At 51.1% G+C, this 25368-nt stretch overlaps 1 protein-coding gene across 6 annotated transcripts; it reads left to right on the forward strand.

Moving 5' to 3' along the window:
• Window positions 1-2007: 2007 nt before the first annotated feature.
• Window positions 2008-18336, forward strand: ZNF821 (zinc finger protein 821). 6 transcript variants are annotated; one of them, XM_077831321.1, is made up of 9 exons: window positions 2068-2116; window positions 3853-3942; window positions 5903-6308; window positions 7534-8693; window positions 13868-13993; window positions 14161-14309; window positions 15189-15293; window positions 16434-16600; window positions 17408-18336. In XM_077831321.1, the coding sequence occupies exons 4-9, from the start codon at window positions 8573-8575 to the stop codon at window positions 18060-18062; spliced, it is 1323 nt and encodes a 440-aa protein (XP_077687447.1). In that variant the 5' UTR covers window positions 2068-2116; window positions 3853-3942; window positions 5903-6308; window positions 7534-8572; the 3' UTR covers window positions 18063-18336. The 6 variants fall into 6 exon arrangements, with proteins under 6 accessions (XP_077687449.1, XP_077687447.1, XP_077687446.1 ...); XM_077831320.1 differs by having other exon boundaries at window positions 2091-2116; window positions 5657-6308; XM_077831322.1 differs by lacking the exon at window positions 2068-2116 and having other exon boundaries at window positions 3607-3942.
• The last annotated feature ends 7032 nt before the right edge of the window (window positions 18337-25368 follow it).

The following is a 25368-nucleotide window of genomic DNA, read 5'->3' on the forward strand; positions in this document are numbered from 1 at the left end:
GCTGCCAACTAGACATGGAGCCATTGATCACTACCCGTTGAGCCCGACAATCTAGCCAACTTTCTATCCACCTTATAGTCCATTCATCCAGCCCATACTTCTTTAACTTGCTGTCAAGAAAACTGTGGGAGACTGTGTCAAAAGCTTTGCTAAAGTCAAGGAACAACACGTCCACCACTTTCCCCTCATCCACAGAGCCAGTTATCTCGTCATAGAAGGCAATTAGATTAGCCAGGCATGACTTGCCCTTGGTGAATCCTTGCTGACTGTTCCTGATCACTTTCCTCTCCTCTAAGTGCTTCAGAATTGATTCCTTGAGGACCTGCTCCATGATTTTTCCGGGGACTGAGGTGAGGCTGACTGGCCTGTAGTTCCCAGGATCCTCCTTCTTCCCTTTTTTAAAGATGGGCACTACATTAGCCTTTTTTCAGTCGTGCAGGACCTCCCCCGATCGCCATGAGTTTTCAAAGATAATGGCCAATGGCTCTGCAATCACATCCGCCAACTCCTTTAGCACTCTCGGATGCAGGGCATCTGGCCCCATGGACTTGTGCACGTCCAGCTTTTCTAAATATTCCCAAACCACTTCTTTCTCCACAGAGGGCTGGTCACCTCCTCCCCATGCTGTGCTGCCCAGTGCAGCAGTCTTGTTCGTGAAGACAGAGGCAAAAAAAGCATTGAGTACATTAGCTTTATTCACATATTCTGTCACTAGGTTGCCTCCCTCATTCAGTAAGGGGCCCACTCTTTCCTTGACTTGCTTCTTATTAGAATAATCACCAGTTTTGGGGATTGTCTGTCTGCCACATTCTTTGCAGTTTGCCCTGATTGAGCAATCTCAGTGTGAAGCCCCCAATGACAACTGTCACATATATTTTATCTTTGGCTGATTCATGGTCCTTGCACCGCTATGCCTTGGACAGTCCCCTTCAAACTTCTGTGTACTGAGATGGTTGATAATGGATTTGAGAGGTATTGTGATGGGGTGGGGAAATAATGGTGAGGTAAAGATGGGAGGTTTGGAAGCATGAAGATTGTGAGGAAGAAGAGAGAAGGCTGGGAGGATCTGAAGAACAGGCTGATAGGGAGTTGGTGAGGGGATGGAAGTAATGTTGAGGTGATAGGGTGATGATGGAGTAGTCAAGTTTAGTGAGTATGTGACTTAATAGGAGCAAGGGGTGCTTTGGAGTATGGTGGATGAATGGGAGGTTTTGGTGTTAGGGGATGATGGCTGTGAAAGAAAGCATAAGGGATGGGCGAATGGATAGGGTAGGGTAGGGTAGGGTGGGGGACCAGGGTGAGGGAATGGTGGATGCATAGGGGGATGGGTGAGGGAGGTTTGGCAGGAAAGGGTGAGAAGAAGGGTATGCAGTGTGGAGGTGATGGGGGAATGGAGATGTGTTGTGAGGGGTTGTTGGGAAGGGATGAGAGAGGCCTGGATGGTGGGGTGCAGGGATTTGGATTGGTGGATGGATGGCGAACATGGGGATGGATGAGGCAGCGGCAATGCGCGAGGATGTGTTGGGGGTGGCAGGGCTGGGTGTGAGGCAGTGGGAGGTACCTGGGTGGTGGGATTATGAAGGGGTGGAGGCTACAAATGGTGGGATGAGAGGTTGGGGACATAAAGGATACAAGGGGGGCTATGAAGGGGTGGGGGGAGGGTACATGGGCAGGGAATCCACAGATGGGGGTATGTGGGTGGGGTGAGAAGGTGGGCGACATAAAAGGATACCGGGGACTATGAAGGGTGAGGCCACATGGGCGGGGAGTGCCCAGGTGGGGCTGTGAAGGGAGGAGGGTCGGGAGTCCATGGGGGGCGGTGTATGGGGGGGTACGAAGGGCGGGTAGAGGGCTGGGGAAGGTTGGGGGTGAAGTGGTGGGGGACAGAAGGGGATACATAGGGAACTGGGGGTACGGGGGGGCACGGTTCGTGGGGGCAGGCGGGGCTGTGAGGGGACGGGGGGGGGAATGCTGCTGACGCTCTTGGCCTCGCGCGCCCCCAGCCGCCCCCATGCACTAGCGGCGCGCTCCCGCGCCGCCGCCATCTTCGCTCCGTCTGTCTGTCCGGCGGCCCCTTTGTCTGTCCGCAGCCCCGCCCGGCCCCGCGCTGGAGCCGGTAAGAGCCCGGGCTGGCCCGGGGGGGCCGCGGGGCCGGTTCTGTCCGAGTCGCTGGGGGGGCGCGGGGCCGGTTCTGTCTGTGTCGCTGGGGGCGGGGCGCGGGGCCGGTTCTGTCTGTGTCGCTGGAGGGGGGCGCGGGGCCGGTTCTGTCTGTGTCGCTGGGGGGGGGGGGTGCGGGGCCGGTTCTGTCTGTGTCGCTGGGGGTGCGGGGCCGGTTCTGTCTGTGTCGCTGGGGGGGGGGTGCGGGGCCGGTTCTGTCTGTGTCGCTGGGGGGGGGGCGCAGGGCCGGTTCTGTCTGTGTCGCTGGGGGTGGGGGCGCGGGGCCGGTTCTGTCTGTGTCGCTGGGGGGGGGTGCAGGGGGGGCGCTGGGCCGGTTCTGTCTGTGTCGCTGGGGGGGGGTACGGGGGGGGCGCTGGGCCGGTTCTGTCTGTGTCGCTGGGCGGGGGTACGGGGGGGGCGCTGGGCCGGTTCTGTCTGTGTCGCTGGGGGGGGTACGGGGGGGGCGCTGGGCCGGTTCTGTCTGTGTCGCTGGGGGAGGTACGGGGGGGGGGCGCTGGGCCGGTTCTGTCTGTGTCGCTGGGGGGGGGCGCTGGGCCGGTTCTGTCTGTATCGCTGGGGGGGGGCGCGGGGCCGGTTCTGTCTGTGTCGCTGGGGGGGGCGCTGGGCCGGTTCTGTCTGTATCGCTGGGGGGGGGCGCGGGGCCGGTTCTGTCTGTGTCGCTGGGGGGGGCGCTGGGCCGGTTCTGTCTGTATCGCTGGGGGGGGGCGCGGGGCCGGTTCTGTCTGTGTCGCTGGGGGGGGTGCAGGGGGTCGCTGGGCCGGTTCTGTCTGTGTCGCTGGGGGGGGTGCAGGGGGTCGCTGGGCCGGTTCTGTCTGTGTCGCTGGGGGGGGTGCAGGGGGTCGCTGGGCCGGTTCTGTCTGTGTCGCTGAGGGGGGTGCGGGGGGGCGCGGGGCCGGTTCTGTCTGTGTCGCTGGAGGGGGGCGCGGGGCCGGTTCTGTCTGTGTCGCTGGAGGGGGTGCAGGGGGTCGCTGGGCCGGTTCTGTCTGTGTCGCTGAGGGGGGTGCGGGGGGGCGCGGGGCCGGTTCTGTCTGTGTCGCGGGAGGGGGTGCAGGGGGTCGCTGGGCCGGTTCTGTCTGTGTCGCTGAGGGGGGTGCGGGGGGGCGCGGGGCCGGTTCTGTCTGTGTCGCTGGGGGGGGGCGCGGGGCCGGTTCTGTCTGTGTCGCTGGGGGGGGGCGCGGGGCCGGTTCTGTCTGTGTCGCTGGAGGGGGGCGCGGGGCCGGTTCTGTCTGTGTCGCTGGGGGGGGCGCGGGGCCGGTTCTGTCCGTGTCGCTGGGGGGGGGCGCGGGGCCGGTTCTGTCCGTGTCGCTGGGGGGGGGCGCGGGGCCGGTTCTGTCCGTGTCGCTGGGGGGGGGGCGCGGGGCCGGTTCTGTCCGTGTCGCTGGGGGGGTGATGGGCTGGTTCCCTGGGTGTTGCTGCGTTGGGGAGGGATTGCTGCTGCTTGTCCCAGTGAGCAGGGTCAGGTGTGCCGGGCCTTGCTGGGCTGGGTCGGTCACGGTGCCGGTGGGACGGCTTCCAGCCGGGCCGGATGGGCTCTGCATGCACAGCCGGGTGACCCTTGTTCTTGAGTTTGCGTGGAAGGCCGGAGGCAGAGCCCAGCCGCCTGAGTGAGTTTGGCCGGGGACTTCGCGGGGTTCAGTGGGTTTGTGTGACCCTTCTTCTCCTCCTCCTCCTCAGGTGAGCCCTCCGCCGAGGGAAGGACCCCTCTGCTCCTGGGCCAGGGAAACATGTCCCGTCGGAAACAGACCACTCCTAATAAAGTTCATTGTGAGTATTGTGCCCCACGCTCTGACAGCAGTCTTGCCTGGTCGCGTTTCCCTGGAGTCGGGGTGGGGGCCGGCGGCGGCAACATGTACAGATTGGGGGCAGGGGTGTGGAGTTGGCATGGTCAGAACGGGGCAACTGTGCTCTGTGAGTGGGGGATTCGGGCACTGGCCGCTCTCTGCCATGCGGTGGCAAGGCTAGGCATGGACAGGCAGCACGCTTGAGTAGATGTGTTTGTGTAGGGGGTGCCAGCCGCACTTAGTCTTCTCATTTCACAGGTGGAAGTGCCCTAGGAAGTGTGGTGTTTGGCCTTTGGGCTCGGTTGGCATTTTGGGCAGTGAAGGAAATTTTGGGCTTGGTGCCAGGACCTCCTGGGTGGACAAGTCACTCAGGCCAGGTCTGCACTACTGACCTGTATCAGTATAACTGTGTCTCTCAGAGGTGTGAAAAATCCACCCCCCGGGGCGAGGTGGTGATACCGACCTAACCTCCCCTGTGACCCTAGGTTGTGGGAGAGCTGCTCCCTTTGACATAGCCGCCATCTCTCAGGGAGGTGGATTAACGACGCCGGGGGGGGGGGGGGGCTCTCCTAGCCGTGTGGGGGAGTCTTCACTAAAGCGCTACAGTGGCACCGCTGCAGGCTGTGAAGGCAAGGCCTTAGTCTCTCTGTGCCTCAGTTTCCCTCCCTGCAGTAGTGGTGATGAGGTGGGTTGGGTTGTTAAATACTGCCTAGATTACGCTCCCTGTTAGGTGAGAGATCACCCTGTGTTTCTTGAGCCTTGTCAAGCACCCAGCATTTGATTACCGTTGTAGTCAGTGTGTGTGTCAGCACTGACTGTAGGCAGACACGTAGTGAGCCATCACGGGAGCTAGGAGACAGACATACAAACTTTCAGTGACAAAGGGGGCACTGCACAACTCCAGCCTGTTTCTGCATGACTGCATCAGAGTGGGGGGAGTGGCGAGGCGCTGTCACCCACCCAGAATGATAGTTGGTGGCCTCGACGGAGCTCATCGACTCTTGTGTCTCCTAGGAGAACTGTGAAGGCGGGGGCATGAGAGGCTCGAGTCCTTGCTAAGAATGGAGTGACTGGTGGGAGTGCAGGACTGAGAGCAGAATGCTGCAGCTAGAACAGTCCTACCAAATGCCCCTCTTGGCTGATGCTACCACCTTGCGTGCATTTGTGTGTTTCTCTCTGCTGTCCTTTTGTATGGATGAGGCACTAGAAAGAACTCTACACATGCTGCTCTCTGCACAGCCAGCAGGTGTGTTTGGGGAGATTGTAACAGGGACCCTGAGACTGGGATTTGGAAAACACCAAGAGCCCAAGATAGGCATGGGAGCAGGAGAAGCCTTCCCTGGTGGCATTGCCGGGGGTGCTAGCGGTGACTTTTGGCAGCTGCCCTGTGATTTGTGCTCTCTGATACCTACTCCTCTGTGTTTGGTTTGAGACTGGGCACAGTATATCTGTGACTTGCCGCCCAGTGCACTAACTCTTGGGCCTTGTTTTCACAAGAGAAATTTGGGGCACTAACCACTGTGTGGTCTCTCCTAGCATGCCTGTAACACACTTCGCGTCCACGCACCCAGTGCAGAGGCCTTACAGCCATTATTTGGGTTAGATTTGCTTTGAGCACGTCAAGGGAGATCAGTGGATGAGATCAGTGACATAACAGCTCTCACGGTACAAATAACCTTCCCCCTCCTGTCCCACAGTGCTTAGTTGGCCTGTCTGGTCTGTTTTGCTGCACTCCACTGCACAGGTGTGAAGTTATTCAGAAGCTAGTAATTTGTATAGCACCGCACACACTGGAGTTCAGTTGTGTACTATTTTCACACTGAACAAGATCTCCTATTTTTGCAATATCTGATTCTATCACCAGCATGTCTCAGAGGAGACCATCATATGAACATGCTGCCAGCTGGTGTGAAGCTAACATACAGGCTCTGGTATCCATTTAGGGAGAGACGCTCTGGTACCAATTGAACTTCTTCACACACAACACATTAATGTATGACCAGGTATCTGAGCAGCTGTTTGACGTAGGCATCACCAGGAGAAGCAAGTGGTGCCACAAGAAGAAAAAGGGACTGAAAGGCCTATGCAACATGACCGAGGACAATAACAGTCTCCAGCTCAGGATGGAAAACTCACCCCTTTTATAATGAGCGGCACTGAACTGTTGGGACTCACCCATCCACCCAGCCTGCGGAGAGCCCAGAGCACTTGTGACGGATAAGGAGCATCAGCTCCAAGAACTGAGTGAACTGGCAGTATGAGGAGTCAGAATGGGAGATGACAGGCGTATTACTGGGATCTCTTCCTGGGGACGGAGATGGTTTGGGAGGAGGAGGAATTGGGCCACAGGTATGCAGCATTTTATTGTACTATCTACCACCGGGGTCTGATTTTTGCAGGTTGGGGGCTGGAGAAGAGTTTTCTATAATGTTCTGAACACCGCAATTAATAATTGTAAATGGGCAGATACAAGCTCACAAGAGGGCAGAAGTGTTCACCTCTTCCCCACTCCACTAGTCCATATTCTCCCCTCACTCAGCCACACTGGGGCATTTGGCAGCTGCAAGTCCCTCCTTTGCCTGCCCAGTTTAGTCCGCCATTATTCCTCAAGTGTGGCACCCTCTCATTGAAAGACCAGGATTAGCTATATTGTCTGCTTTTCCCAGTTAGCACAGAAATACTCGGTTGCATAGCTGCACTCAAATGGGTAGAATAGCAGGGGGAAAACTTCAGAAGAGCACAGAAACCACAATAAAAGTGAGAATGTTGTTTCAAGTAGTCAAATATCAAGTACTATGGTCCATTGCATTTACATTTCATTGTATTGCTGCCCCTCCTTTAGGACTACAGTAACTGATTAGTACATGATTCTAATATCATCCTGTTTTGCCATTTAATGCATGAAAAACAATCCTACCTTGCAAAGTGATGCAAAAATAATACCGTCCATGATATTAGGATTCTGTAGGTACACTGCCTGTTCCCTGCTGATTTGAGATATGCAGTGCAATTCTTTAAATCCAGTGGGAATACCGTGGTAGTTCAGTTTAGCCTTTAGTTTCTCCCAATCTTCAGGATTTATATCTGAAAACCTTTCCCAGACGTCATCCAACCTTGCAATCAAGCGTTGTGGTAGACATAGCTGCCCCCTGAAGCTCAGCCTCCCTCCATTCAGACAAGTCACCCTTCTCATCCATGCCAACAATTCTGCTACAGAGCTCAGTCTTTTCCTCCTGCTCATATGTTACTTTTCTTTTTGTGCCCAGGACCCTTTGCAAAATGATGCTTTTGAGGTTCTGCAATAAGTAATCTTTGCTAGCTGAATTCCAGTCACCACCTCCTGGCCCCATTCCCTTGATCTCATTGGTTAATCCTCCCTCCCCATCCACCCATATTCTTCTTAGTGGTGTGTGAATTCTGCTGTATCTTTAACATCTCTGGGTGGAGGAAGAAAGCTTACTTTCAGTTTCAAACTGAACATAAATTGTTACTTGTACCAAATCCCTTGATACTAGGAGAGCTAGATGAGCTATTGCTGTGGTTATTAACTTCCCTTTCTTTTTTTTCATTTCAGTGCCCTCACAGCCATGGACATGCCCAAACAGGGATGGGCAGGTGCATTAGCTCCCCAGTGAGCAAGTTTCAGGTCCTGGAAAAGGAAGTGTGGAGAAGACCTGTGTGAACAGGGACTCTGGTCCCTCCTTGAACTTGTACAAGTATTTAAAGAGGCTCATCTCAGAACTCGTGTAGGCTGAGCAGGACAGGGAACTTATGTAAGGCTTTTTCCAGAGAGCGAGAGATGTGAATGGAGGAGGCAGAGTCCCAGAGGGGCAGGGCTCAGGAAAAACTGCCTGCCATGTTGACACCATCTGGTTTTAGCAGCTGTGCCTTCCCCTCCTGCCCAGCCCCATACCACCACAGCCATTCTCAGGCACCCTATTCCTTTACAAGACTGTGGAAAGGAGAACTGGAGCCCAAAAGAGAGGCACTATCAGGAATCTCAGCATGCTCTCTCTAGCCGGTTGTGGCGTAACTCTGGTGACTTGTTTTGGTATTGCAGCAGACCTGCAGCCTTGTTTGTATTTAATAAAGTTGTGGAAAAGCATCTGTGATTTCAATACCAAGCATACTGTCCTTTATCCTCACAAGCCGCTCCTTGTGCTCCTTTGCCAAAGGGAGTGCAACACCACCAGGGCAGGAGCTATATGAACGCGCACAAACAATGAGAGGAAAATCCTGCTACCGCCAAAGCCCAAGTCCTTTGCCTGGTGCGCCTGGCCTAGCAGTACCCCAACAGTGCACTTCTCCATCAGTCCCCTGAGAAGCTAGGGCAGGGTAATAGGGTAGGCACTTAATGAGGGATCTAAAAAAGTAGCGTAACATTGAATTCCCTATGCCCAGTTCCACACTGGCACTTAGGATGCATGTGCTCCTGGACTGTGTGATGTGGGCAGAATGCTGAGCGCACGCAGCACTGCCGTGACGTCCTCAGCAGAGCAGCCAGTGTGTCCAGCTGGGCATGGCACTTCCTCCACTGCTCCTGGAAGTAACCACCCTAGTGTCGCATGTGATCTGCAAAAAGCCAGCAGGCAACTATTAGCAGGACAACACTCATGGAGACTGAGGTTGATATTATTCATAGGAAGAGTCTCCCTCTGCACACTCCTGCGCTTTGGAGAATCCTGATGTCACACATTGGGCCAGTCACATTACATACATGTTCAGGAACCCAAGGTAAGGCCCGCATCCCCATGGACTAGACTGGGAGGGACATATCTCATCAATAGTGCCAGATTATAGGAATAGGAACCCTAATTACCTGACTCCTTTAGTGATCTCTGGTACATTCTCTACTTTGCTCTCATACCCTTACTGCGTACCACAGATATACGAGTCTAGAATGGTTCCGTGCTCACTAGTAATAATCCAGGAGAGCAATTTACCACAGTACTGAAATTCTCTGTTCTTTGCTGCTTGCCTCAGGTCTCTCGTACCTTGGTTCTGCCAGTCTGAGGCTGAGATCGGGACCCAAAAGGACAGAAGCAGCACTCCACCCAATGGAAATCATTCTCCAGCACTATTTGGAATCATCCACTGGGTGAGGGTGTGTGTGACTGGGAACTGCTGATTTCAGACGCAGGCCCCACCACAATATCCTTTGCTACCTTGCCTCACACACCTAGGAATTGCTTTCCAAAAGCTCCAGGAGAAACCTTCCTTGTTGAGCATGCAGCCTCGGCTCCATTTCTGACAAAAGAATTAGGAAATTATGCTGGCAACCAGAGGCTTTTGGGAATTTACCAGAGGATTATGGGAATTTGACCTTTCCCATAATTCCCCTGAAATTTCTGAAGGCTTTTTGAACTCTCACAAGTCACGGCTTCAAGCATGCCAGGAACTGTGGGATAGGTAATGAGAAGGCAGGGCAAGTGTGGACGTGGGACAAAACTAAGTGAAACAGCATGCCTAATATGGATGTGCTGTGTCATCAATACTTATGCTGGTGGCTATCCCAATGAAGTTTAACTATGGAGGTACCAGCCATAGCTTCAGATTCAAAGCGAGTTTTGCACTTAAATCAGGGATTAAATTTCTTTGTTATGTACAGTGCTTCTCCAAAATCTGAAATCTGCACACGATTGGCAGAGAGGTGAAGAATGATCTGGTGCAATGAGTAGTTTTTGTGTGGGATTGATGTACTCCGTCCAAAGAGGCTGATGAATCAAAGAACTGCCCTATGTCAGCATTGCTGCCATCTCCTATCAGTAGGACTAAGGCCATGACATGCCCTCAATTAAGATACTGGCCATTTGGAGAAGTGTATCCCCCATTGCTCTCACTGAGGCTGCCCTCAACACGAATGCCTTCCACTGCCTAGCATTTTTGCCTCCTGATAGTATGGGGAGTCACCATTTTCCTGGAGGGCAGCTTGGCTTCACTTCCATTGGGAACAAATGATGGCAGTGACCATATTTGCTAAGGGCAGCCAGTGCTCTGAGTCTTATTGAGAACAGGCCATTTTGAAAGAGGGAACTGTGTATGAGTTTTTCAGCAGGAGAATTTTTCAGGTACAAATAATAACAGCAAAGAATGACAGTATTAATTACTTGTTTTCAAAAGCTACGTGTTGCATCAAATCTACTCAGCTGAGAGGCTAGGAGAGAGAACTGATGAGGACAGGAAAACACAGGAGATGGGGGGAGGGGGCATGTGCAGGGGAATGTGGCGGACTGCAGGGAAGGTGAATTTGGCATGTGTGGATAGGATAATGTAGCAAACAAGATTGGGAGGAACACTAGGGTATGCACTCCAGTTGGTTTGTGCTGCTCTGACAATGCAAAGAAGCTGTAAACGCAGCTTAACCGGCCACTATGCCCCAGCTGCTTTGCACTGCTCCATAGTGGTGTGAAGCAGCCAGAGCACACCCATAAATCTGGCCTGATAGGTTAATTAGAAAAAAAACAACTTCAAATCATTAGAAATATTCCATGGTAGCATTTTTGTTGTTTAGGACTTTTTAATAATTTAACAAAGAAATTCACTGACAAAAGCTAGATTAAAATGAAGCTAAGGTCTCATGTTATGGTGCATGTCAGTAATTTAGGGTAAAATACATATACAGGGATGTTGTAATTACCCCAAAATCAGGCATTATAAATCCAGGAAATTCAGACTTTGGGTTAAATTTAAGAGACAGCTAAACATGTTAAGCTCTGAAAATGCACAGGCATGGCACCCAAATAACCTTAACTCTGCACCTAGTGACACCATGAAGGGGGATAAACAAGAGAAAATGTCATGTGTCTTTAACAATCAATCAGTTTAATCCACTGGTTCTCAGCCAGGGGTATGTGTACCCCTGGGAGTATGCAGAGGTTTAACTCATCTAGATATTTGCCTAGTTTTACAACAGGCGACATAAAAAGCACGAGCGAAAACAGTACAAACTAAATTTTCATACAGACAATGACTTGTTTATACTGCTCTGCATACTTATAAACTGAAATGTAAGTACAATATTTATATTCCATTTCATTTATTTTATCATTATATGGTAAAAATGAGAAAGTCAGCAGTTTTTCAGTAGCAGTGTGCTGTGACACTTTTGTATTTTTATGTCTGATTTTGTAAACACATAGTTTTTAAGTGCGTGAAACTTGGGGGGTATGCAAGACAAATCAGACTCCTGAAAGGGGTAGAGTAGTCAGGAAAGGTTGAGAGCCACTGATTTAATTTTATGTGTGATCTCAAGCACTAAAAGGCACTTATCAGAATGGTCTGATTATTGCATAGGGTCACTGCAGGGCAAAGTTAAAGTTGTGTCTGGACTCTGCTTGTGCATTTCCAGACCTTACCATGGTTGGTGTTCTTTTATATGTAATCCTAACTCTAAACGTCTGAGTTTATAGTGCCTGGTTTGGAGCTAATTACAACATTATTGTAACATCTTTTACTCTAAGTTACTGATATGCAGTCTCAACCTTAACTCCATTTTTGCATGTTTTTTGTCAGATAATCAGGGTGGATAAAAATCAATCCTTCGTTTTAAAAAATTATTTTTTGTTAGATTTTGCATTTAAATAGAGCTTTTCTTTTTAAAAATAACCCTATTTTAATTAAGATAACCTATACTGAGGCCTAAACTTACAATAATCTACTCAAATAATTTAAATTAAATAAAAAACATTCCAGTAGTATCAGTTTGCTGCCGAAGTGTTAAGAAAAGTTATCACTGAACTGGTAGGAGTCGCTGGCTAAGCATGGGGAACCAGAGTCTAATGCTGAACCAGCTTTTGACAGCAGCAGCCTCATCTACAGGTGCAGAGAATATTTTCTTCATTTCAGTTTATTCAGCTAGTTCAGTTCAGTGACTGGTTACTTCAAAGTTGAGCACCACTTAGGAGTTGAACTGGCAGGAAAGTTTGTTTTCCTCATCCAGTCGATGACTAAAAATGAGGTGTGAGTGGGTGAGAGCTACTGGTTCTGAAATCTTGAAGGCCAGATGCCCAGATCCTCAAGGTATTTAGGTGCCTAGCTACCATTAGTGTCGTGGCAGAGAGACGCCATGGGTGGGATTCACAATGGGACAGAGAGGTTGCAACACTCAGTGTCACGCTGCACAGGACCAACGCTGAGATCCGTAGAGCTGAGTTAGGAGCTGGGGCCTCTATACAATCCATGGGCCGAGAGAGGCCTAAGAATGGGAACCACGGAAGCCAGCAAACCAGGCAGGGAGCCGCCTAAGGGAGCCAAAGGGAGATGTGCCAAGGGTGTGTGCTAAGCCCTCCATCCCTCTTTGGAGAAAGGTGCCTAAGCCCAGGCTGCAGCTAGCGAGCCATGAACAGACCCCTGCAGCCAGGCGGTGTAGGTGCTGAAGGGGTTTCTTGCGGGAATGAGGTAGGCACCTCATGGTGTCACACAAAATGTAGGCAGGTAGAGGAGAAATACTGAAGGAGTGATCGGCGCAGGGGGAGTGGCCCAGGGTCTGCTAGCTCTCAGGCAGATGGCTTAACTACTGGGCTCCAGCGTCATTCCCATGGTCTTGCTGGAGTATTTATCTGCAGTGGTGACCAAGTCAGCCCCACATCAGAATAGCCCATAGCTCAGCGGTGAGAGAGCTCTCTGGAGAGGTGGCAGAGCCCTGTGCAAATCCTTTCTCTTCCCATGGTTCATGGAATGCCCTGGGACTTGGATGTGAGACAGGCACCCAGAAGTCTAGTGGGAGACAGCAGTGCACACGCCCCGAGGCAGAAACTTTGGTGCCAAGTGAGTTTAGGCACCTACAGAGTTTGATGGGAGTTTTGTGGATCGCAGTAGAGCCAAACCTGGCACTTGGGCAGCTCCCTCTGAGGCTTAGGCATGTAAGTGCTTTTGTGGCTCTGGGCCCCGGTCAGGTCACTGCCCTAACTGTCACTAATACAGCCTTTCATAGACCCAGTGAAGATGCAAAACAGAGTTTGATAAATTCATTTTTCCCAGTGTATCCAACACATTTCAAGGAGTTCTGTTTAGCTAATGAGAAACGATGGTCTTAGAGTCCAACGCCAGAGGGGACCCTGGTGCTCAAGTAGTCTTACCACCAGCATAACACAAGCCACAGCGCTTCCTCAAAACAATCCCCCTGGACGTACGGCGTCACAATGCTGAGTCTGTGCATTTTTAATTGAATTCCAATTTCCAAATGCAGCTTGACACAGCTCACCAGGAAAACAAATCATCCAAGAAATGTAGCACTTACCATTTGCCAACAAAATATAAAACATGTAACCATTAAGAATCTGACTAAGCTGTATAATTGCTTAAATATGTGTAAATATAGCACATCCTGCTGCTTAGCAGAAACCTGCCGAATCTAGTGGAACAGCTACATTTAGCTGCAAATCAACATGTTTTAATGGTTACCAACCAATGAGAATCAGCCTTTTTTTAAAAAAAAACCCTAATTATAAATACAAAACAAGATTAAAAACCAATTCTTTACATCAGTCACCCCTGCTGGCAGTGTGGCCATATGGTGAAAGCAGACCTTGTCGGTCCCATCTGGCTGTGGCGTGAGCATATCTTGGGATAGAAGAGGGTTTCTGCTGGCTCCATGTGCCAGGTAGGGGATGTAGGGAGAGGATGGGCAGGGCGCAGTGTGTTTTTGGTGGGGAGGGGTGGCTGGGGTCAGGAGTTTGTCACTACCAGCTTCTAACAATTAGCCCCATGCTAAGCAGGCACAAGCGTGTTGGTGCCATGGGGCAGGACAATGTAGACCTTTCAGAAGATTCTTGCTTGAGACTGATAAGAGGTGGGGACTCTTGTATCTGAGCAGCTCAGTGCCTGAATGTAGCTCCTGGGAGAACATGCTGAAGAGTGAGTGCTATGGAAACGCAGCCCTCTGACTGTTCTGTCTTTGTGGCTGCCAGGGGAGCAAGTCTTCGCAGGGCTGGAGGAGCAAGCCCGCCAGGCCATGATGAAAAGTGACTTCCCTGGAGCCTTTGGAGACCAGCGGCCGACAATTCACCAGTTGCAGGATCAGGACTCCAGCAGCAGTGAGTTCGGCACCTTCGGGTGATGGATGGAGGAGACTGACTGTGTGATAGTTAGAGGGTGCAGGGTGTGTGTGTACACTTTGATGAGTCCTGTAGCTATTGACTGTTTTAGGGGTTGGCCTTAAGGTGCTGCATAGGGCTTTGAGTGATTGGTTTGTGTGTTCCAGGTGACAGCGATGGTGAGGAAGAGGAGACCACGCAGGATGAAGTCTCTTCTCACACTTCTGAGGAGGATGGCACAATGGTGAAAGTGAAAAAGGAATTAGAAAATGCAGAGCAGCCTGTAGCTGGAAACCAACGGACTGGAGAAAGTGAGGCAAGCACTTCACTCCCTTGTAGTATGTTTTGGCGCCTCCCCAGCATGGAGGCGCTTGGGAACCTAGTCAGGTCTGGCTCCGTTTTCTTTATGGGGAGTGGTGCTATGTATCTTGCCTTCTCCAAACACAGGCCAAGCCATGTAGGATACTGGTTCTGGGGATCTCTCGGACTGCCAGGAGCAGCTGCTCTGGGGTAGGGGACAGAAGGGGTGGCAGAGGGAAGCTAAGCTACATCTGCTCAACTGAGCCACTCTCAGACATGGCACTGGACAGGGTCCTCAGCTGCTCCTATCCCCACTCTCCTCTCTCTCTGATCCATTTCCATCCACCCTTCTCTGAGCTGTTGATTGCTGCCCAGACCCATGCAGTGTAGTTATAGCTGTGTGGGTCCCAGAATATTAAAGAGAGAGGGTGGGTGAGGATATTACCTCGCTCACCTTCTCAGCCAGTCCCAAGTGTCTTCCATGTCCAACTTTTCTGCCTCGTATCAGCTGGGTCCTTAGCAGTGCGGGAACTATTCCAATGCCTCCTCCATGCAAACAGGAGGAAAAAGCCGACACTATGCAGTGTCCACAAGAAACCTGTGGACTCCATGGCGCTTCTGACTCTTCTGCCTTGTGGGCTATGGAAGCTCTGCATGGGGTCAGCTTTTTCCTCCTGTTTGTACAGAGGAGCTGGGACTAGTCCCCCACTTCCAAGGACCCGGGTCAGAATGCTGTGAGGTCAGGCCTGTTGTCTGAGCTGTGCAGGCAGTGAGGTGAGGTGAGGCAGAAGGGTTTACGTAGAGTCCTGCTGCAGTCCACAAAAGAGTGGGGTGGGCTGCGAGAAGGAAATCTCTTTTCCTGACTCTTACTGAATTGGCGTCTCCTTGTTCTTAGGTGATTGAGGATTTGAATACAGCACCCATGCTGGGACTGTCGCAGTGCCCACTCTGCCAGCTGGAATGTGGAAGCAGAGAGCAGCTCATTGCTCACGTGTACCAGGTAGGAGATGTCTTTCCCAGGAGACATCTTCCGTATGAACTCAGATAACCAGGGCTCAGCCCTCTCTCGGGGTGAAAGGAACTGAAGTGATAGAAGGACCTGGAGGAGCCCTTTGCTGGCGCCAAGTTCAGACTTCACACTGGAGGAGGGGCTGCAGGGTTATCCTGATTCTGATTTTGTCAGAAGCAAAGACACATTTCCAGCTGGAAAGTAATTGAAGGTGACTGTAGACACTGCAAACCAGAATAGTGGGTGAAGAATTAGCCGAGCGCTCTGGAACGTGAGCCTCTCTGCCACGCCCCGTCTCACAACTCCAGGGGCTGACCTCACCTCATTTCAGCCCTGGTTGGGAATCTCCAGCTGTTTTCAAACTAGGCACAGAAATTGCTTTGCAGTGTGCATTGGGGCCAGTCCTGTCATGGCCAGTCCTAGCCAGTCCTGTCATGGGTCCCACCTATCTAAACAGTTGCTCTTTCACAGAGAGAGCTGCAGCTCTGCATCAGGCCAGCCCTTGCTGGGGCCTCCCAGAGCCGTGGTCTCCCAGAGCCGTGGTCTCAGCCCTCACCCCCCACCAAGTTAGTGTTTGTACAACTAGTAATGAAACACTTTTCCGCCCCAAACCAGCAGCCATCAAGGGCAGCCCCTTTGGTATGACTGAAAAAAGTCACCCCTTCTGTAGGCCTTTCATTTTAACCCAGTCTCAGTTCCCAGTTGCCGTTTACAGTGAGGCTGGTTTTGCGTGCACACGTTTGCAGGCACCTTCCCTAAGTTAGCTCGATCATGCTTTACACAGAGGAAGTGCTCCCTCAGCTGCAGCAGTGAACACTGCAAGTGGACTTGGTCCAGGCCCTTCTGCTCTAAGGGCCTGAGCCCTAACTGCCTCCCCATGCACCAACATGCAGCTGTAAACATGCTTCATCTCCCATAACCAACATGCCTAGCACTGCAGTTCATTCTCAAGGTGCTTGGGCTTTGCCCGGGAACCTGCAGACAAAGGTTCTGGTGATAACAACAGGGGTGAGCCAAGTAACAAACAATGGGGAGGAGCTGAAAGATTTCTCCATACTCACTGAGCATTTAATAGGCAGAGCAGGCTTTCTGGGCAGTTTGGTCACTGAAAACCTAAGGCTTGTTTTGCAGCACACTGCAGCTGTGGTCAGTGCCAAGAGCTACATGTGTCCAGTGTGTGGCAGAGCCCTCAGCTCCCCTGGGTCCCTGGGACGACACCTCCTGATCCACTCAGAGGACCAACTATCAAACTGTGCAGTGTGTGGGGCGCGCTTCACCAGCCATGCCACATTCAACGGGTGAGACTTTCCTCCCGCTTTCGGTTGGGGTTGCATGCAGACACCTCAGGCCCCGAGAGTCACAATTAGCAGGGCTGCTTCAGGTGAAGCCACCGGACTGATCACCTCAGCCTTTGGAGACTGGAGTAAAACATGAACTGCTGCCATCCTGCCCTTGTGGGAGAGCTGGAACTATTCCCCAAGGGAGCTACTTCCAGCTGTCCTTCACCACAGGCAGACCCAGAGAACTCCCTGACCATGCTGTCTAGGACTGGCTCCCTAAGTCCTAGACCAAGCCATGCAGAGCCCACTGGGATTTCCAGTTACAGCAAAGCAGTGTTTTTTCCTTTACTCTAGAAATTCCAGTGTGGGGTGGAGCACTAGAGCCAAGCTCAGTCCCATGCTGCCCCCTGCCCTTTGTCCTTCCTGGAGGAAGCTTCGTGGGCACTGAGTCTCTGGGCAGGGCAGGTGGCTGTGAGGCTCTGGATTCAGGTAGCCCTGGCTCTGGTGGATGAGCTGTTCAGGAGAATTACAACTGAAGCATGAAATCCAAAGGTGCCAGGGCTGGAGCATCTGAGCGGCTAACTGGGTAATTCCTGAATTCAATCTCCCCAGCCTTAATTCTTTGCTGACATTGCCCCCACACCCTTTACGTGGGTGTTCCTGGCAAATATGTCTAGGTATGTTAACATCACCAAAGCCCTTGATGCACACCACCATCGTGGGCTGTTAGTGGCTGGGCCATTGCCTCTCCCCTATGCGGGGGGCTCCTTGCAGGGCACACAGTGTCAGCAGGAGATCCTTGAGTCTGTTCTTTCTGCTTTCCAGTGAGAAACTGCCGGAGGTGCTTAGTGCAGATTCCTTGTCCACCCCGCACAGCGAGGGCCCTTCTGGTACTGAGGAGAAGGACGTTGCCTTTAACGCCCCTGTGTATCCTGCGGGCATCCTCCTAGTGTGCAACAACTGTGCTGCCTATCGCAAGCTGCTGGAGGCACAGGCTCCCGGCGTGCGCAAGTGGGCACTTCGCCGGCAGAACGAGCCACTAGAAGTGCGGCTGCAGCGCCTGGAGCGGGAGCGCACGGCTAAGAAGAGCCGGCGGGACAGTGAGACACCAGAGGAGCGGGAGGTGAGGCGCATGCGGGATCGAGAGGCTAAGCGCCTGCAACGCATGCAAGAGACAGATGAGCAGCGGGCGAGGCGGCTGCAGAGGGACCGGGAGGCCATGAGGCTGAAACGCGCTAATGAGACCCCGGAGAAGCGGCAGGCTCGGCTCATCCGGGAGCGCGAGGCCAAGAGGCTCAAGCGGCGCCTGGAGAAAATGGACATGATGCTTCGGGCCCAGTTTGGCCAGGACCCCTCTGCCATGGCTGCTTTGGCAGCCGAGATGAACTTCTTCCAGCTGCCAGTGAGCAATGTGGAGCTGGAAAGCCAGCTCCTGGGCAAGATGGCCTTTGAGGAGCAGAGCAACAGCACACTGCACTGAGCTGTAGCCCAACTACCGCTGCGGCTCCACGCAGCCCACTGGGCGCCGGCAGCCTTGCCGCTCCCCAGAGGGAGGCTCACATGGCACCTGACTGACCCTTCCTGCCCCACCCCCTCACAAAAGGCAGATCTGGGCTGCTCCTGCACGTGGGAATGGAGCTGGGAGGCTTCTGCTCAGGCAGCACTGGTGAGAGCGGGCTGTCGGGATACAGTCTGCTCCAGTGGCCAAGCCACAGCCGATAAACAGAGGGAAAATAAATTAATTTTATGTGTAATGAGTCACCTTCCATGCCTGTTGCTTCCTCCTGTGCTTGGACCCTTGTGGCGTAGCTGGCTGCTGCAGGTCCTTTCTGCAGGTGGAAAGCCTTTCCCAAAGGGCGGGCAGCCTGGGCCTCCGTTCCCATCCCAAAATCCGTCTGGCTAGAGGGGGCGTCTCTAGCAGCATGAGTACTGGAATAGAGGACTTTGTTCGGCCACAGCACAGAGCTTCACCCTTCTTTTTTACAGACCCTTCCTTCACCCTTGGGTCTGTAAAAAGGACGGGATACCACCAACCTTCTGGGCTGGGGGCTGTAGCTGCACTAACCCCAGTAGCGTTGTGACTGCCCTTTGGTTCCAATAGCACTCATGACATACTAGCAGAAGAGACCATTCTGGCTCCTAGGAACTCATTCTAAGCAGACAGCCTCGGAGACAGGGTGGGGAAAGGGAACAACCACGGGTAACCTGCTTCACTGTAAGCAGCATGGCAAGAGTGGAGGGGATCTTGCTTGTGGACCGGGAAGAGGGTTGGGGGAGGAGTTCGGAGGCTGTACCTTGCCTAGGGGTGGCCTTGGAGAAGCTGACAGACATGTCGCATGGTGGAAACTTCAGGGTAATAGTGGAGGCTCCTGTTGCCCAGATGAGGTACCACCTTCAAGGTGATGCTCTGCTCCAGGGGACCAGGCTAGGACCTAAACGTGAGACTTGGCTTCCAGCCCTGGTTCTGACACTGACATGCTGTGACCATGGACAGGTCACCTCACCTCTGCACCACACTTTCCCCATCTGTAAAATGGGCCTGATTAAGGTCTGTGAAGTGCTGTATGTGCAGACTGAGGCCAGTCAGTAGCAGGGGTAGGAAGTGAGCTGAGGACCTCCTGCTTCCTAACCCTAGGCTTCATCCATGAGACCATGTGACTTTAGGGGAGCACCATCACGTCTTTGTATTATTTTCTGCTAGCATTTTTCTTTATTTCACAAGACGCTCACTTTTCCCAGTAGCCTCGCAGCACCATTAATGTGGAGTCATTCGTCATCTTGTTTCAGCAAAATAAAGAGTTACACAAATTAGCCAGGCACATTGTACAAACGATTCCTTCTGAATCTTTACCAACTTTAGTGGAAAGCATGCTAAATGTGTAGCTGCCATCGAGGGCAGAGAATCGCTCTGTGCCCTTTTGGAGATGAGGAACATGGGCAGGAAATAATTAAATTAGATTTATCATAGAAAAAATAATCAGAAACCTAGGGACACCATAGGAGGAAGAAAATGAGGAGCAGTGATCCTGAGAGCGGGCAGAGATAGAGCTAAACACTGATATGCCTCAACTACAAAGGCTAAAGTCATTTTGGGCTGCACTGGGAAATGTACCACATTAAAGCAGAGGAGCAGATGGTAACCCTTGTGTATCTGTTTTAGTGTTACTGTGCCTAGTTCTGGCAGGGATGGTGTCCCTAGCCTCTTTTTGCCAGGAGTTGGGAATGGGTGACAGGGGATGGATCACTTGATGATGACCTGGTCTGTTCACTCCCTCTGGGGCACCTGGCTCTGGCCCCTGTCGGCAGGCAGGATACTGGGCTGGATGGAACATTGGTCTGACCCAGTAGGGCCGTTCTTATGTTCTTATTCTTATGTACTTTAGGTTATATTGCAGGGGTAGCCAAACCGCAGCTCTCCGAGCCACATGTGGCTCTTTTACAGTTAAAATGCAGCTCACGGAGCCCCCCTTCCCCCCTATCATTCTCTACCTATCAGCCTGGGAGGGGGGAGCTCAGGGCTTTTGGTGGGGCTAGGAGCATCTGCCAGAGGATGACTAGTGCTTGCTGTTGGGGTTGGGGGGAGAAACAACTTTGTCCCCCCAGCTTGAGTCATCTCCCAGGTACACACCCCCTTTTACCCTCCAGGGCACCTTCCTGTAGCTCTCAGGTGTTAGCTCTGCATGAACTGGCAGTGGCAAACAGCTGAGAGCTGCAAGGAGGGTCCGCTGATTTAGCTCCCTGCACCTCGCAGCTGTTTGCCACTGCCTGGCCTCTCTCCAGGGCTGCAACTCCCGTTTTCCTGGCTCCAGCAGCTGCCATGCAGGAAGGACCTGGCAGCACATGACGGAGCAGTGCCAGGAAACCCTGGCAAACATCTTGGGTGGGCGTGTGACCATACATTCCCCTCCCACGCATTGCCTCTGCAGGGAAGGGGGTTTTGGGGCTTCAGGCCTGCAGGGCATACTTGCTGGGCTCAGGCCTTCAGCAGAAGCCTCAAGCCTGGCAGGCAAGCCCCGACTCTTGAACTTCTGAAGATTGCCGTATGCAGCTTGGAGGGTCAGCTTGGCCACCCCTGTTATATCTTTGCAACAAAAAATACGATTTTTGTAAATGAAAATGCAGAAGTTGCATAATGGAGCCACAGTTGAGCTAAAAGAAGAGTTACAAGCGTGACCGTTTTCTCACCCCTGATTCCTTAGCCTGGTTAATAATAGTTTGTTTTTTAAAGAGTTGGTGCATTTCATTCTCACACACGCAAATGCACTGCGAGGCCAGGGGATCAGGCAAAGTCTTAGCAAATGCTAGTCAGTGTGCTCACAGATCTTCGCTTCATTAGCCCACTTCTCAACCACGGCTGGGGCTTTCGTCCAACACGAGCACTAGGCACCTAACAGATTTCAAGGTTCCACTGTCCCCAGGTGTAACAATGCTGGTTCTGGCAGGACCCCACTGAGTGCGCCACTTCAGGACAAATTGCTTGAAACAGGGCAGTCACAGCCCAAGGCTGGGGTTTTCCACTCTAAGGCAAACCAACCCAGCCAAACAGAGAGGACTTTGGTTTTACCCCACTGGCTAACCACAAGTCACACAAGCAATTCCCTTAGACACTCCAGTTTCCCTGTTTCACCACCAGTGCCACTTGTTATGGAAACGAATGGTTATGAAAACCAATACTCCAGTAAAAGAGAAAAGGGTCTCTCGATCCCAAAGGACCAAGCCCCAGACCCAGGTCAATATACAAATCAGATCTTACCCACAAATCACACTGTTGCCAATCCTTTAGAATCTAAAATCTAAAGGTTTATTCATAAAAGGAAAGATAAAGATGAGAGCTAGGATTGGTTCAATGGAATCAATGACATACAGTGATGGCAAAGTTCTTGGTTCAGGCTTGCAGCAGTGATGGAATAAACTGCAGGTTCAAATCAAGTCTCTGGAGAACATTCACAGCTGGGATGGGTCATTCAGTCCTTGGTTCAAAGCTTCAGTGTAGCAAAGTCCCTCCAGAGGCCAGACACAGGACTGAAGACCACATGAAGGAGCTGTAGCAGCTTTGTATACTCTCTTGCCATGTGGTCTCTGCTTTCTTTGTCTCAAAGACAAGCTGCCCATCCCATGGCCTGGAAACACTTCAGAGTTCTGTCCCTAGGCAGGTCCCTGCATGCCTTGCGGAGTCACAAGGCGAGTCTGCCCTCTCTCAATGGGTCAGTTGTGTTGCTGATGGTCCTCAATGGGCCACCCAGCAGGCTAGGCAGAGCTGACCCCAACTTGTCTGGGGTGTCACCCCGAAGCATAGCACAAGTTTGAAATACAGACAGTATAGAGGTAATACTTATAACTTTAAATACAAAAATGATACATGCACACAGATCGCATAATCATAACCAGCCAACCATAACCTTGTCTTAGACACCTTATTTGACCCCCTTTATACAAGATTTGGTGCCACTATGGGACCTTGGTTGCAACCATGTTCTATAGGGTCCCAGTTCAAGTCAATAACGTGACACAAGGGGAAAAAAAGGATGACTACACAATAGTCAGAAAGACTTTCAGCCTCAGCTTAGAGGGCAAAACTGGTTTTCCTCAAAACTTTTCTAATAAACTGACTTTTGTAATGTTGAAGGTGAAAAGCCCACACCCCTTTAGTGCATTCTACAAACCCCACCGCTGCTCCCCAGAACAGCAAAAACCTCAAGCAACTGCAGGTGATTGTAGCAATGGTAAAGAGCAGGCTCCTATATGGACAAATTTGATGAGTCTTAAAGAGGCATCAACTTGAAAGTCACATCTAGCTGAACATTTTGTACCCACTGTAGCTACAGATAACACCCTCAATTACTGCAACAGGACCTAGTGAGTGAAAAAGAGACCCCGTTTTTAAGATGTTTTAGTCTGGGCTCACTCTTCCTTGCCGAAAAGACTCAAACATCAAGGCCCTGATGCTGCAAGGACTGACTTGCTTGTGCACCTGTCCAACGTTCCAGGCTAAGCAGCCTGGCTTCAGCAGGACTCCTTGGAGCAGAACGTTCCACATGTTGAGTCATTGCAGGGTCAGGACTCAGCAAGAGACAAAATGTGTGTGTTGGGGGGGGCGGGAGGAGGTGCGGGGGAATCTATTTTCAAATGCTTCTAGGAGGATCCCCCAGCAATCTATCCTTGGCCCAATGCTACCCATTGTCTTTATCTGTGATACTTATATAGCCTCCATCCTTGTAGTATCTGAACACCTTCCAGGCTTCAGGGTATTTAGTTTCACAAACACCTCTGAAGTAGGGCAGTGGGATTATCCCCTTTGTACCGAAGGGGACTGAGAAACAAAGTGACTTGCACAAGATCATACAGGAAGTCTGTGGTGGAGTGAGTCTCCCCAGTCCAGGAGTTATGACAATAGCTTGGGCCAAAGCTTACTCTCTCGGTGATCTGGAAGAACTAAATAAAATCATTGCTGGTGAAGTTTATGGATGACACAAAGATTGGCAGAGTGGTAAACAATAAGGACAAACCAATTCTACAGTACTATCTGGATCACTTGGGAATCTAGGCTTACTCAAACATGCGTTTTAATACAGCCCAATGCAAGGTCAAACTTCTAGGAACAAGAATGTAGGTCACATATCCAGGATGTGGGACTGTATCTATAAAGCAGAGACTCTGAAAAGGACTGAAGAGTCATGGTGAAAACCAACTGAACAGAAAGTTCCAGGGCAATTCAGTGGCCAAGAGAGCAATATACAACACATAGATGTATAAGCGAAAATATCCAGTAGAAAGAGGGAGGTGTCATTACCCACGGCATATAGCATCAGTTAGACTCGTGTAGACTATCCTGACGAGTTGGAAAGGGCTCAGAAATGAGCTGCAGGAATGATCTGAGGTCTGCAAAAAACTGCCCTGCAGCGAGTCTTAAGAAGTTCAATTTTGCTTATCCAAGAGGTGGTTAAGAGGTGACTTGAAATTGGTGTGTAAATACCTACATGCAGAGAACATTCCTGATACTAGAGGGCTCTTTAACCTGGTAGAGAGCAGTATAAACATCCAGTGGTTGGAAATCGAAGCTAGACCAACTTGGACTAGAGATAAGGCACAAATTAACAGCGAGTGGGATTAATCAATGGAACAGTTTACCAAAGGATATGGTGGAGTCTTCATCATTTGAGGTCTTTCCAGCAAGACTGATGTTTTTCTAAAACACATACTCTCACTCAACCAGAACTGTCCCTGTCACAGGAATCATGGGGGGATAAATTCTTTGGCCTGCATTATGCAGCTGGTCAGCTGAAATAATCATAATGGTCCCTTGTGTGCTTGAAATCTAAGTTTAAAATAAGAAAAGATCCAGCCACAGCATTTAAAAGAGGCTTTCCCAGAAACAGGATTTTAATTTGAGTAAACGTAAAGAAACTAATTTGACAGTGTCCCTTAATTTTGTATTAGGTGCTGCAGATACAACAGTGATGGATGCCTGGGAACCAATTATGAGCATTGTTTGGAGAGTTGCAAGCAACCAAAACTATTTGGGAGCCTGAGCGTTAGCTGCAACAAGCATTTAATCCTTCTCAAAGCTTTCTCAACAGTTTGCACCAATCATGGGTGTCACATCCTGCCAAAATTGTTATTTTCTTACCTTCAGTTGCCCCATCATGTGTCACTGTGGGGGCTGACTTCCAGGAGCAAGCATTTTGTCTCTGGGCCTTGTCAGATACACTTTGTCCTGTGTTGTCTTGTTTAGTTCTTCTTTTGCTGTTGGCTCTGATCTCCTCCCTCTGTTCTTCCCGCTATCCCGTTTTACTCCTTTACCAGCCCCAAGAACTGCGATGTTTGCCCTTCAAATGTTATTCCTGCTGCCCCACAGTGCATTAGAGGGATATCAGAGGGATAAATACCATCGAGGGAGAAGAATTATTTAAGCTCAGTACCAATGTGGACACAAGAACAAATGGATATAAACTGGCCATCAGGAAGTTTAGACTTGAAATTAGATGAAGGTTTCTAACCATCAGATGAGTGAAGTTCTGGAACAGCCTTCCAAGGGAAGCAGTGGGGGCAAAAGACATATCTGGCTTCAAGACAAAGCTTGATAAGTTTATGGAGGAGATGGTATGATGGGATAGCCTAATTTTGGCAATGAATTGATCTTCGATTACTAGCAATAGTCCCAATGGTCTGTGATGGGATGGGATCTGAGTTACTACAGAAAATTCTTTCCCAGGTGTCTGGCTGGTGAGACATGCCCACATGCTCAGGATTTAGCTGATCGCCATATTTGGGGTCAGGAAGGAATTTTCCCCCAGGGCAGATTGGCAGAGGCTCTGGGTTTTTTTTGCCTTCCTCTGCAGCATGGGACACAGGTCACTTGCTGGAGGATTCTCTGCACCTTGATGTCTTTAAACCATGATTTGAGGACTTCAATATCTCAGACATAAGTTAGGGGTTTGTTACAGGAGTTGTTGGGTGAGATTCTGTGGCCTGCGTTGTGCAGGAGGTCAGACTAGATGATCATAATGGTCCCTTCTGACCTTGAAGTCTATGATTCTATGATTAGGGGATTAGGCTTTGCTGCTGATCAGGGCTAGCCCAGAGGAATGGCTGTAGGAACTGGATATTCAGCGCAGAAGGGTTTGAACATAGACATTGATCATAAGCCATGTTTACTAGCAGGCTCTTGCCACTTACTTACACTTGCATCATCAGCCTCTAGGTCACCTTGTAGAAGAAGAGGGGGCCTGCATCCAAATGCCCAAAGGAATATGGGTGCCACAGAGAAGCAAGAAGTCGCAAACACA

This window comes from Eretmochelys imbricata, chromosome 12 (genome assembly GCF_965152235.1).
Source record: "Eretmochelys imbricata isolate rEreImb1 chromosome 12, rEreImb1.hap1, whole genome shotgun sequence".
NCBI classification, from domain to species: Eukaryota; Metazoa; Chordata; order Testudines; family Cheloniidae; genus Eretmochelys; species Eretmochelys imbricata.

Coding starts and splice junctions, on each gene's coding strand:
- ZNF821 (XM_077831321.1), top strand. CDS start 8,573: ATGGAGACTGAGGTTGATATTATTCATAGGAAGAGTCTCCCTCTGCAC. Junction 14,310..15,188: donor AACGGACTGGAGAAAGTGAG/GCAAGCACTTCA, acceptor CCTTGTTCTTAG/GTGATTGAGGATTTGAATAC. Junction 16,601..17,407: donor AGCCATGCCACATTCAACGG/GTGAGACTTTCC, acceptor TCTGCTTTCCAG/TGAGAAACTGCCGGAGGTGC.